The 14,472-nt window shown below is 44.2% G+C and overlaps 1 protein-coding gene across 6 annotated transcripts in view; it reads right to left on the bottom strand.

Moving 5' to 3' along the window:
- Positions 1-14,472, bottom strand: part of CD2AP (CD2 associated protein) — a 122,674-nt gene that overhangs the window by 65,073 nt on the left and 43,129 nt on the right. For 4 of the 6 annotated variants that reach the window (XM_090031316.1, XM_090031323.1, XM_090031326.1 and 1 more), the window contains exon 3: positions 3,937-4,086. In XM_090031316.1, the coding sequence (XP_089887442.1) occupies positions 3,937-4,086 (150 nt within the window). Of the gene's footprint in view, positions 1-3,936; positions 4,091-14,472 lie in introns of all 6 variants that reach the window. The other 2 variants (XM_090031329.1, XM_090031328.1) reach the window with 1 other exon arrangement.

Below are 14,472 nucleotides of genomic sequence, written 5' to 3'. Positions count from 1 at the left end.
TGTCTGATTTATGGAGGGAAATGGGATTACTTGAAAACGAACTAGAAGACTGGCTCACCTACACAGAGTGACTGGAATAATATACATGTAAAGGATGAGAAAAAAAAAGCATCATGTTTACCAAGTATAACTCTGGCTAAAACTGCTGGGATTAAACTGTTCCTATCAAACTGGCAAAAAGGCTAACTAAAATCAAAGTGAAATTTAATCCAGAGAGAATTTAAATTTATTTTTTTAAAACAGGACATTCAATTGTATTTTAGAAATAAATTATTAAAAAATATTTTCTGAAATTATGAAAGTATCTTAAGGCTTAAAACTGTTAAAAAATTATTTCTGAAATTATGACAGTGTATTTAGTAAATGCTCAAATGTACTATGCATTATTAAAAACATTTCAGTAAGTTAAAATATTCAAGAAGTGTGTTAGAAACCACTGGCTAAAACCTTGGAATCAGAATTTGTGTGGGTGTCTTTTGATGACAGCAGCTTTTCTGAAAAGGGTCAGAGAACATTTTCTAATTTCATTTTAATCAATCAATTTAACTTAAAAGTTGAAAAACTGAATGGGGAGGTGAAAGCAGGAAAGTTTGATTTTCTTCTTCCAATCTATGAATAAAGTGGGGAGGATAAGATCTCCTAAATTCTGAAATCTTAAAGGGTACAGCGACCAGAAACAATCAGGTTGGTTTCCTAACTACAAAACGGTACTTTGTTCAAACAAAGTAATCTGCATTCAACACCTGCTTTGATAAAGTTTTTTAAAAAGTATCCAGCACACTTCCCTAAGTTTTTAAAAGGCTTTTTCTGTTCTTTTAAATTACATTCCAATTTCCATCTAAATGCAACTTGACAGTAATCAGGGAGAAAAAAAAAAAAAAAATCAGTCATGATTTGGTGAAACAATAAAAATAGTCTATTATGTATTCATGTCCTATTACACAGACACTTAAATACACAGAATATCCTACTGAGCAAACAGTTGCAAAATGCACAACCCCCCAGAATCAAACTACAACTAAATCAAGGGCAATTAACAAGTGCAAAGGCAAATTAAAATTTAAAAATCAATTAGTTAAATTCAGGTTTCCTGATTGCTGATTGAATCATTAAAGTCAGCAATTAGAAGGAAAAAAAAAAATCAGTGCACCCTAAAAGACCATGGAAGTTCTACAAGATAACCAGCTTTAAACCTGCTGGTTGTTATACAACATCTTTGTTTGCACATACAAAAAAGTATAAAATTTTGGAAACAGCAGCTGAATTCAGGATATCAACAGTGTTGCCTGTTTGAAGCAAGCTTCAACGATGCGTTAACAAACTCATTAGCAGATGGTATACAAAGCAGACTGTCCAAAAATATCTGTTAATCACAGAAGCAAGTCTGCCCCCAAAATATGCACAGAACTTTCCGTATCAATAACATATTAATAAACCCCCCCAACCTGTTTCTCAGATCAGTCTTCAGACAGAGAGCACGCTACTTAATGAGCCTTACAGAACCACACCTAACTCCTCAGTGTTTTGAAGGAGGTTTTAATAAACGTACCCAACTAGGTGAACCTGAACTAGAAAACAACTTATTTCCCCATCACACAGCACTGGATTTTCTTTGGCAAGAAGAGTGACGGATGCTAGAAGCCTTTCTTAGTTACCAGAAGCATGGTACTGCAATTCTCATTCAGACGTTTCAGAGGCCAGTTCTAATGCTGAAAAGCAGATGTCAAGGTACAACATCACTTTTGAGTCTGTGTCCTCAGATCAAATAAAGTTTCAGAGGAGAACAGGCCAATGCAAGCTGCTACAGAAGCTGCTTAAAGCTTTACCTAGTTTTCCTCCTGAACCAAACTATGTTTGAAAAGAAGAAAACAGCCACTGTAAGGGTACAATTCCCTCATCGTCTGAGAAGATTCAGGCTTCTGAAATCATCTTAGGGACCCAGTAAGTTACTTACCAGGCAGGAACCCGTTAAACACAGATTCGTTTTCTTCAAGACAGTTCATAGGATGGACTGTTTTCCCTGCCCCCCATCCCCACTAAAACAGAAAAAACCAAAAAAAGCCCTAGCCGGGCATGAAGTATACATTTAAGAAAAAAAAAAAAAAAAGCATTTTTCTCTGCTAAAACAGATATTCCTGGGGAAAGGCAAATGAATTTGATCAGAACTCACCCTATGACAAAGGTTCAAAAATCAACAATATTTGGTCTGATTACTTCTACTTTCAGCTGCAGGGAATAGGTTATACCGCATGCACTATTTACAGTGGCCCAACAGTTGCAGGAAAATCACCATTCTAGGCCAGCAAACTTCCCTACCCTCTAACTACTTGGGGCATTTATACACATGCTCCAGGAGTGTTGGGGGGAGGGGGAGGCGCTTTAATTAGGGTGAGTCCAAGAGCTACTTTAGTTAAAAGTGCAGGGAGAGAGTCTCATGTGTCAGTATCCCTGAACTTCAAAATGGTGGCAGGGGCTGCAGCGCGGGGCGCCAGCCACAGGGCGGGCAAGGGGCCACTTTTCCCCCCCAGACTCAGCACCAGCTCATAACCTACCACTGCTGCCAGCCTGGGCCCCACGCTGGCTCCAGGCTCACCGCACAGGACTGCGCCACGATGGCAGCAGCTGAGGCCCCCCTGCTTGCTGCACTGGGCAGCATTTGCTGCTGCTGCTGCCGCCCGCCCGGAGCTCATGCTGCAGTAGGCTGCGGTGAGCTGCCCGGAGTGTGAGCTCCGGGTGGGCAACACTGCCCAGCGTGGCAAGCAGGGGGGCCGCTTCCTTCCGCTTCGAACAGCTGCTGCTGCGGCACAGCCCCAACGTGCAAGCCCAGAGCCGGCATGGGGCCCAGGCTGGCAGCGGAGGCGGGTTACAAGCTGGTGCTGAGTGTGGGGAAAAGCAGCCCCGCCATGGGACTGGCACGCCGTGCTGCAGCCGCTCGCAGCCTGCATGGGGCTGCCTGTGCCTACTCAGGACAGCCCAGCAGGGAGTGCTAGCCACAGGGCGGGCGAGGAGCCACCTTTGCCCCATGCTCTGCACCAGCTCCTTCCCTGCTAGTAAGCAGCGGGTCAGCGCTGTGCACTGCCCCCCACCTGTACCATGGGGCTGGGGGGCCACTGGGAGTGAGGGCAGGAGCGTGGGGCCCACACCAGTGTCCCAGGGCCAGCGCCAGCAGGGCCCAGAGTAGGGTGGCAGGGGTACAGGGTCCCAGCCAGCAGGGGATCTATGGAGCCAGGCCAGCTTCCCCTTCTCCCAGCTGGTGTAGCCCAGCCCGGCTCCAGAGACCCCTGCCAGCCTGCGTCCTTACTCTGGGCACCACTGGTGCTGGCCCTGGGACATTGGTCCCAAGACATTGGGACACCAGTCCCAAGATGGTGACCAGAGGGCGGGGCACCTGTCAAGAGGAGGGGCTACCCATGCAGCCATTGACAACTTGCCAAAACAGGGTAAGCCTGAAATAACTGCCTGCCCCTGCTTTAGATAAAGCCCCCAGTCCGCCATTCTGAAGCGCGGGGATGCTGATGCACAAGATAATGGAGGCTGCTGGAGTACAGCAATTACCGTGCTCCAGCAGACTTGATTAAATCGAATCTGCTCCAACACACGGTAATTACAGCAGCGAGGCTGCTCTAACGTGCTCATCTATAGGTGCCCTGGAAGACTACACTTGAAAACTACAGAAAGGCAAAGCCACAGAATCCTCTCTTTTGATGTATTCACATCACAATTTTTTTTATTGCCAAACTTTGCCTTCCGATATGAAGAGGACAAAAAGCCAAAAAAAACTTGTGCACACACCCGTAAGCAGAATTTGGCCTGGTTTACTCCTTTGTTTCCAAATTTCCTTCGGAACCTAAAGTCACCGTACCATGCTGAATACAGTAGTGCTATGAACCACTGATCTTAGGTATCTATATAATGCAAAGGAGGAATGCTACATACTCTTCTTGAGGCTTCTGGATTGAGGATGGAATTGAATTCCTCCTGCAGGAAGCCCGTAGGTGCTCATGCGTTGCACAAGGCTCGCAACATTTCCAGGCTTCTCCCTCTTGACTGGCAAACAATCATCCTTGGGTTCAGCATCCTTCTTCACTTCCTAAAAGAAAAGAGAAGGTCAAACAGGTTAAACCAACTGAGACCTAAGTTTAGATACCCCATACCCTCACAGACTTACGTAGCCCAGTGCTCTAGTATGAAATAGTACTGTATAGGGAAAAAAAAAGCTTTTAGTTGTAGCATCTTTCGTCCAAACACATCAGGATGCTTCATAACCAGGTATCCTTTTTACAGTGTTATAATGTAAGCGTTCAGTGAACTAAGGGGTCAGAACCAGAAGCTGTGAATTCTTACCTGTGACCCAAACCACTATACAATGACTATTGAAATTACTGGAAATATATATATTTTAATGTCTCTATAGAACTTCTTCGTGTTTCAGAGTAAATACTGAATAAAGCTTTAAAACATTTTCCCTACTGACTACATTTTTTCTTGGTATTAATGACAGTTAAATGCCTAAAATAAGCCTGCCCAACCCCAAGCCATGGGTCTACAAGTCCATTAAAATCTCAATGGCTGCAAAAATGAATGAAGGCTGCAGTTGTATTGGTCTCCTTGCCACTGAATCCAAGTCCCATTCTGTTAAGAGGCCCATGGAAGCCGATGTGCAGCAGCTTCTCCACAATAAAAGAAGTCAGGCACAGGCATCTTCCATGAAAACCACTTTTACAAACACATTCGTCAAACCCTTTGGCAGCCACCTAATGGAAACAGAAGCAGGATTGTGAGATCTGAAAGATCCTAGTCATGAACTGTCATGAAGGCAGTAGTTACAAGGTCACCTAGCATTTGGACAAGACGAGTGCGATTCGGCTGCTGTAACTGTGACAGCCCTCTTCAGGATCCGCTCTACTCACCCCACATGGGGAGGGGGCTAGAAAAGGTACCCTACACATGGCCTGTCTAATACAATATCCTCTATTTCTTCCTGACTGAACAACCCCTACTTCACTGTAAGGGTGGCCAGAGCCTGGAATAGGCTTCCCAGGGAGGTGGTGCTCTCACCTTCCCTGGAAATCTTCAAGAGGAGACTGGACAGACACCTGGCTAGGGTCTTACGACCCCTGCCACCCCCAGTGCTCCTTCCTGCCCATGGCAGGGGGTCGGACTAGATGATCTGTCTAGGTCCCTTCCAACTCACTGATTCTATAATTCTATGAACCACGTCCAGTGGGATCACCCTTACTGCAGTCAAAGACCAGCAAAGACACACCATTTTTGGGACCTGGAACATCAGGACCCTCATGGAGAACCCTAACAGTGAGTGCCCAGAGCGCCACTACAATCCTAGCCCGAAAACTCAGGCAACACAATACTGATGTAGCTGTGCTGAGCAAGACACAGCAAGCACGGACAGCTCAAAGAATATGGAAGCGACTATACCTTCTTCTGGAAGGTTATAGAAAGGGTATATGAAAGAACACTGACTTCATGGAGTTGGTTTTGCCGTTAAGAATGAACTCATAAATTAACTCAATGAATTCCCTATCAGAATTAATAAGCACCTCATGACTCTCCATCTTAAACTGGAGAGGAGCCACTGGCATCAGCATGTATGCCCCGACTCTTGATGGCACCAATGAAGCCAAGGAGGAATTCTACGCCAACCCTGACCAAGTCCTTTGTGACGTTCCAGAGGGAGGCAGACTTATTCTATTCAGTGATTTCAACGCCGCAGCTGGAAGAGCCTCTAATCTCTGGAACGGAACTATCGGCAAAGGAAGGAGTAGGAAAGGTCAACTCCAATGGTGTCTTCCTCTTGACCAAATGCACAGAAAATGGACTCGCTATCACCAACACCCTGTTTTCCACCAGAAAAACAGGCACAAGACATCATGGCAACACCCACAATCTAAGCATTGGTACCCAACTGACAATGTCATTGCCCATGCCTGGGCCTGCAAAGATGTCCGCATCATGAAAGCTATGCTAGGAGCTGATGACTGCCGGACTGGGTACCAACTCATCCACTTGCTTGTGTCACTCAAACTGGCTCCCAAATGACAGCTTCAGCAGACGTAATGCCAATGGAAGATCAACGTTGAAGGACTCAGGGAACAAGCAAGCAAAACCTCTTCCACCAGTGCCTCAACGAAAGAGTAGCGAATTCCAATCAACAAAGGGAAAATGTCAGCAGTATGTGGGTTGCCCTCAAGTCCACCATCATCAGCACCTGTGAAGAAACACTTGGATTCTCTACCAGAAAGTATTTTGTGCCAGGCTTCAGTGTACCTAAGCCACCTACAGTCTGAGCACACAGGGACAAACCTCCTTGAGATCTAAGGATGGAAGAGACCTGATCAAAGAAAGGGGAACCATCAACACCCACTGGAAGGAGCATTTTGAAGACCTTTTCAACTGAGACTGCTGTACAAAAACACGCTCAACTCCATCCCACAAAACCCAGTCAGAGATGATCTTGAGGAAAGTCCTCAAGCAGATGAAGAACAACAAGGAATCTGGAGCAGACAGAATCCCCGCTGAAATCTTCAAGTAGGGGGGAGAGGAGTGCATATCACAGCTCCATGCCCTCATCACCGTTTCATGCCCCCATATGGAATGAGAAGGAAATCCCAGACAACCTCAGGAATGCCATTATTGTGACAATCTTCAAGACAGGAGACAGGTCCAACTGTGAAAATTACAGAGGAATCGCCTTGCTGTCCACCATAAGAAAGATCATTGTGAGAATCCTCCTGAACCATCTCGTTCCACCTCCTGGAGAGTTTCTCCTGGAATCTCAGTGTAGGTTTAGGGCATCTAGAGGCACAACTGACAATCTTCATAGCTCACCAGCTGTAGGAGATATGCTGGGAACAACATAAGCCTCTTTACATGGCCTTCTTTAACCTCATGAAAGCCTTTGACTGTCAGCCAAGAAACACTGTGGAGGATCCTTCTTAGGTATGGATGCCCACTAACATTTATCACCATTCTCTGCCTGGTCCATGATGATATGAGAGTGGTGGTTCTCAGTAATCACAGATTATCTATCACAGATCCCTTTGAGGTTAAGACAGGAGTTAGGCAAAGCTGCATGACTGCTTCAATACGCTTCTTGATATTCCTTGCTGCAATGCTACATCTGACCACCAGCAAGCTTCTAGCCACAGTGGAGCTGAACTGGATGGTAGGTAAGCTCTTTAAACTCAACCAACTTCGACCTCAATCATCGAGCTCCAGTATGCTGATGATGTAGTGCAGAGGCGGGCAAATTCCCCTGGCAGACTATTTCCCGGCAGCCCCCACCTGCATTGCTGCAGCCAGTTTCCATGGGGATCCCAGCAGCTGCAGGGTCGTAACAGTGCGGGGCCGGGGATTCCAGGGAGACCAGCCCCAGCAGCGCTGGAAGGGTGCACGGCTGGGTGGGGAGCTGCTCCGGAGCTGGGGCTGTGATTTTGCAGCAATGCCAGTGTTATCTGGAGCTGGGGCAGAACTAAGATCCAGCGCCACCCATTCACATGGAAACACATATCCAAGCTGCAGTAGAGTCTGTCAACCCCAGACAGGCTTCTTCAGCCATCTTTGAACACACAGATAAGGCAGTAGGCTGCTGCCCCTCCAAATTTCGCCATAGCCCCGCTCCCAGCGCCAACGTCTGCCCAGTGCAACCCCGTAGCTGGGAGCAGGGCTACGGTGAAATCTGGGGTGGCTGCAGCTCCCTCCATAGCCCCTGCCGAGAAGAGCCCAGCACAGCCTTGATTCTAGCCCATCGCTGCAGGTCTCCCGCCCCCACCCTCCATGCCCTCTAGGGGTGCGCGCAGCTGCAGGAGCCATCCCCCACAACGAGCTGCAGCTCCATCCCGTACCCTGCCATGCTCCGGCTGGGTAGCCTCTGCCCCAGCACCAGCCCCTCCGTCATCGTGAGGGGTGTTGAGCCGTACCCCCACACCCCTTCCACCACAACCGACTTACCAGCTGCGTGCAGCTCTCCATGCTGCCAAGCTGCACTCCTCGCCACCTCTGTACTATACTGCAGCTGCGTACACGCATGACTATTTATTGGCCAAATTAATCGGTCACATCGGGCCGATTTCCAACAGCCAATTTTCTTTATATCTGTACTGATCCAATATTGGACCAATATACTGGTGCACCTTTAAGCACAATGACCTGATGCCAATCTGAGACCTAGAAGTTCTATTTCAGACATCCTTTTGGACATAACCCAAAAAGTTATGACTATCCCTAGATATCCAGGAGGGTGGGTTGCTTTATCATAGTATCAACAAGGGATTGCTAGGCCTCAGAATCTTGTAAATCAAATTATCAACATCTTCCACTTAGCAGAAGTAGAAAAGCAGAACAAAATGTTTTTGGAGCTGGAAATTTAAATATTACGCCAACCCTACTGTTAAAAACTGTCAGTGCTTCCCTTAGTAACACATATTTTACATATTTAGTATTTCCTGCACCCCAGAACAGAGCAACACAGAATTGATGAACAAGATTAATCTACGAAGTGACAACCTTGAAGTTCACTAGACAATAATGGAGACAAGAGTATTAAACCTGCTTTCTCAACCCAAGTTTCTATTTTCCTGCAGATGGTAGTAAATACAGAAGGGAATAGATGCTTCTTATTTTAGGAAGCTTCTATCTTTAGTGCAAGTCTGTAAAACCCTTTCACTGAAAACTCAAGTCTAACATATAGATATAGCAGAATCTCTTATTAAAAAAAAAAAAAATTCCAGGAAATACAAAAATAAATGACTGCCTCCACATGCCACGATAAGGATCTAAATTTATATCAACAATGCTACAGATAATTTGAAAAGTGTTTGTGTGTGTCCTAAATCACAGTACAGTTGATAAACATGATACAGGTTGAACAGCTTTATTATGAGAGTTCAATCATGCCAAGTCCCTCAGCTATGCATTTTGATTCCCTCCTACAACATTTCATAAGTCCCTTGTTCAACAGGATGCATCATTCTCAAATTCTAGTTACAGGCATCCAAAAACTACTGATCAGATAGGGGAAGAACAGGGGAGTACTGGAAGTAAAAAGATGCATCGCACAAGGCAGAGTTCGTGGACTGGCTAAGTTTGCGGATGATACCAAACTATAGGGAAGCATGGTTACACTGCAGGATAGGCTGGAGATTCAGGCTGACCTAGACAGGCTCGCAAGGTAGACAGATATAAACCTGATGACCTTCAACATAGAGAAATGCAAGGTACTCCACCCTGGGAGAAAACTCGCATCATACCTACAAGCTCAGCAGTGCTTCACTCACTAGTGCTGCGTCCAAAAGAGACTTGGGAGATCACGACTGACCACAAAATGAATGAGCCCCCAGTGTGATGCTGCAGCCAGCAAAGCAAAGAAAACCCTGGCTTGCATCTACTGTTGCATCTGAAACAAGACCCAAGATGTCATTCTCCCCCTTTTTTCGGCCTTGGTGAGGCTGCAGCTAGAGTACTGCATCCAATTCTTTTAAATTGGATGTGGAGAAGCTTGAGAGAGTCCAGAGGAGAGCCACGCGCATAATCAGAGGTCAAGAGAGTAGGCCTTATGAGGAGAGGCTGAGAGCCATGGGACTCTTCAGCTTGGAAAAGCGCAGGCTCATGGGGGGACTTGGTGGCAGCCTGTAAGTATATCAGAGGTGTACATCAGGCTCTGGGAGAACGTCTGTTCACCAGGGCTCCAAGGAATAACAAGGTCTAATGGTCACAAACTGCTGGAAGACCATTTTGACTGGACATAAGGAAGAACTTTACTGTCCAAGTCCCCAGAGTCTGGAACAGACTCCCCCAGAAGTGGTGAAAGGTGCCTGCTCTGGACATGTTAAGTTGCGTCTGAATGCTTATCTTGCTGGGTTCATCTGACCACAGCTGACTTCCTGCCCTTTGGGCAGAGGGCTGCACCAGATGATCTTGTGAGGTCCCTTCCAGCCCTAATGTCTATGACTATTTCTTATCTGCCACTATAGACATCCATCTTGAGTTCTGGGTTTAGTACCCATAAATAAAACCCAAAGATTGAATGCTGCCCACACTCAGACCATATCAGCTCCCCTGTTTAGAGCAGTGACACTCAACCAGAGCTCAGCAACAACCTGGGGTGCTTAGAGATCCTTTCAAGGGTGCTGTGGAGAGCCATGAAATGTTAGCATTGCTGGGTGTGCTACCATGATTCCCAAGAGAAACCCAGAGATTTCAAATAATAGAAATATATAGTGTTCAAAACATTCAGGGCCCCTTGCGGTCTGAGTTCTTTGCCATAAAACAATTCTCTATTATTTTTGTGCAACTGAAGGAGAGCAAAAACTAAGAACTGGCATTTTCTGAGGGGTGCCTTGAACCTAAGAGGTAAAGAACCTCTGGCATAGAGAAATTAGTATAAGTGGGGTCCTAAAACTTAGTTGGCCTGTTGTTTCTTTCTATTTGTTCCCAGGAGGTCTTCTAGGTTTGTATCAACCTAGAGCCCAGCACACAGTACAGCTAAGAGATATTACTGGGGCCTAGCATACTTTCTGCTAGATCCTAAAGCAATCTTTAAAATAGAAATAGACACTTTGGAGAAGCAGCTGACTGCAGACTCCAAAAGCATCACGAAATGCGCACACTAAGCCAGAATACTCCTGAGCTGCTTAAACATGTAGAGATATGGGTCACCTTCTTGCCTAATTTAAGTCAAATTACAAACCAATGTTCAGTCTACTGAATGATTTGCTAATAAAAAAAAGGTACTGACCAATGAATAACTGAACACAGATTGAGTGCCAGGAATACAGGGGTTGGTTGTTTTTTTTTAAACTTACTCTGACATCTGCACACCCCAAGGCAAATATTTAATTCAATGCATTAGGCTCAAAACCAACAAAGCTATAAAAAGGTCCTAGACTTCTGACTGATACTAAGGTTGCAGTGATTTGCATGAGTTTCACAACTACAGGGCAGCCAAAGTGAAAAAAATGCTGTTCCTGTGGTTTCTCAGCCCAAGAGTGCGTAAGAGATATAACGGACACAGACAGGTGGTCTCTGGGATGGCAAACCCAGAGACAAAATGAAGCAAAAGTTGTGTCTAGCTTGTCAGGGCTCATCCTAACTGGCCCCTTGGAAACTTCCAGGTAATTAAACCTAGTGAATTCCAATGTTATGCCATGTTTCAAATATCAACAGACCATGCCAAGCACAAAATGAGAAGCTCTTCGTAAATGGATAATCTCTGGTTATTACAGTCAAAACACCATAGCACCTCATACTCAAGAGAAAAAAAGATCGTTTACTAATAAGTTCAGCTCATTTTTCATAGTGTGTAGGGCACACCTCAAACACAGTATACAAGACATTGGGAAACATAAGACTATAGACTGATTATATTTATTAACTTCAAGATGCGTATCAGTGCAGCATTTAAAACGCAAGAGCAAAGCAATCCTCTGGCCTTCCCAAACTCTTGCCTGTTTGCCTCCAAAACAAAATGCATGCATTAGAGACTGCACAAACAGGCCTGGAGTGTCAGCTCTTCTGCTACACCGCAGAGACTCATTTTAACTCCTGAAAACTGGGTGTCAGCGCAAGTCCCGAGTCCTCTATTAATGCTTGGGAAAGTTAAAGGCCTTGGAAGCTTTTAATGCTTAAGTGTCTTCATGGGTGTTCTGGGCAGCTCTTTGCAGCCCAACTCAATTCCTGCGTGTTGGAGATTACAGTCCTGAAAGGAAAAAGCAACTAGCAATCATTTAAGCACACAGGCCTGCAAGTACAACCCAAACCATGACTTAACCACTTAGGTGCCTGAAAGGCTGCAGGTACCCACATCACTAATACATCATCATCTTAGCAGAACTAAGTGTCTCAACAAGGAGGCAAGATCCATGGGGGCCAGCATGAGGAAGCCCCTAAGCCCAGGGATGGGAGACTCACCTGAGAGAAAGCACACCTGGGTTCTGCCACCCTGCTCCAAACACTTCCTGCATTTAATGAAAAAAATCTATGAACAACATGGGTCCTTGACTTCTGGCTAATACTGAACAACCCAAAGGGACTGGTGGGCATGAAAGAATTTGTCAATCAAAGTTATCAAAACCAGAGACTGAAACACAATCAGCCCACGTGCCCTCCAACGTAGTTATACTTTGAGGACTAGTCGAAGACCTTCCACCAGAAGGAGTGCCTCCTTGAGGGCCCAGTGTGACCCAAAGTGGTTACATTCATTTGGAGAGAGGCAGAGGATTTCCCACACCTTTCTCCTCGGTTCTTCCTTATTTGCTGTTAGAAATTCCTCTCTCAGAGCCTCTCTTCCTGGGCATGACATGGGAGCACAAGCCCCTAACTTGGGATTGTGAAATCCAGTTAAAGAGATTACAAAAAATGCCTTGCATTGCATAAATCAGACAGATAGGCCTTTGAGAATCTGGACCTTAAACATATAAATGTGCACTTACAAGGCAGCTTTTAGCCATGAGTCAGAATAATCAGAAACACTTAAAAAAAAAAAAAAAAAAAAAAAAGACACACTCACTTCACTAAAAAATTTTAAAACATTTGAAGAATCCTACTCCATCTTTGCAAACAAGCAGAGACATTCACAGGAATGGTTTAAAATTGCTGGCTTCTCACAGTTCAAAGAAATGATAAAAATTAAGTTGAAAGCAAAATGTCAAAAAAAAAAAAAGTGTTTTGATATGTATTTTAAAAGTACAAAACTCTTTACACCAAGTCTGTTTGAGCCTAAACCCACTTTACAGCAGGTGACAAGAGCCTTTACTTTATAGCTCCACAGTTAACAATATCGGACTTTAACATTCAAAGGAGCAACGTTATTTTTTTCTTCAAAGCAAGGAATGAGACTGAAAATATTTTAGTAGTCAGTTATTATTATTACTTTTTTAATCCTCTTACTTTAAAAAAAAAAAAAATCTTCCTTACAAAGTCTGGAAAACAGCAGCTAGAGGGTCTAGCCAGTTCCCCAATATATCATCCCCCATTATCACATTTGAATTATAACCCTCACCCAACTTTAACTGCACTTTTTCATTTTTTTTTTTTAAATGTTGACCCTATCTACATTTATTACAATTTGTGGTTAAGTACTGGGGGGGAAAACCAAACAAACATGGCTCCTGGGCAAACTTCAGTTTTTTAATTTCCTAGAAAGTAACTTGTTAAATGTGCGGAATAATATTTTATAACTACAACAGCATAATTGATGTGTTTGGTATTACACAGTATGTCAATTTATGAGGTTCATGTGTTGGGTTTTTGTTTTGGGGTTCTCTTTTGGCTTTTTTTGGTAGAGGTGGGAGATGGAAGGGGAGAGACGTATTGAAAAAATGCCGTGATTAAGGAATATTTCTGAGCTGACCCAAGCAATCACACCTCACCAGGAATCAAAATACTCCTCTACTGGAGTTAACTTTTACTAATCAATCACAGGAAAACACCCTACCTGGCAGTATACTCCTATTTTAACAACAAGCAGTTAAGAGAAGTATTACAGAAAGCCATAAAATCATGCAAAACCATTATTAAAAAAGCCTTGATAAGGAAGGACAAAAGGGCAGGTATTTTTTTTGCGTGGCTGGTTAAAGGAATAACATTTTCTATACACCTTTGTTTCATGCTACCTATCTTATGTGACAAAGTCAGATCAGAGTTGAGCAACACTACACATACACAGATAAGCGTGTGCATGTAAAAGCAGTAACAAAACTCGGATACCACAAATAGATATGATAAAAACTATGATGTATTAAGAAGGAAACCTTGCAAATATGATAGAAAAAGTTAATATGAAACCTTTGGATTAGCCAGAAATCATACAGCATCGGTATCCTGCATTTTCTGCTTACATGAATAAGTTAAGTGAAAAACTAAACAAGATATACTTGGAAGTGAGGGCATGCAGAAACATCCTGACAAATGTTTTGTGAGAAATGTTGAGATATAAGCACTCAACTCACGGTCAACATCTCACTCTATGTACATGGAAGCTGTCTGTACATTAATGTTAGACTGCCAACAGACTCAGACATATCAGTTTGCTGACATTTTACATCCCTCGTGTTTGGAAGGGTAGCACGTACACAGTAGTCTAATGAAAGATTTGCTTCTTTAGGGAAATTGTGTAGTTTTGCTATGGAACAATGAAAGGGCCCTGCTTTCACAGTATAAAAGTGAGTGAGAGTTTACTGCAGTGATCTACTTTCAAAGTCACAAGACCATGGATAATCCGTGGTACAACTGATTTTTTTTTTTTTTTTTAAACTTTGTTGGAAAAAAAGCAAAAAGTAGCCACTGTTTTGTTGTTGCTGTTTAAAGCTGTTTTTTTTCATTACCATTTAAACTTACAGGTGACCCGCGTCATTCGCGGGGGATACGTTCTCATATCCCCTGCGAAGGGCAAAAATCCACCATCTGCATTCATGAACTCAGTGCTCCTGGCAACTGGGGGGAGAGGGAGGGGAACGG

The sequence above is a fragment of the Crocodylus siamensis genome, chromosome 1, assembly GCF_052110815.1.
Source record: "Crocodylus siamensis isolate JL-2025a chromosome 1, ASM5211081v1, whole genome shotgun sequence".
NCBI lineage: Eukaryota > Metazoa > Chordata > Crocodylia > Crocodylidae > Crocodylus > Crocodylus siamensis.
This window is presented reverse-complemented; position numbering and strand designations above follow the sequence as displayed.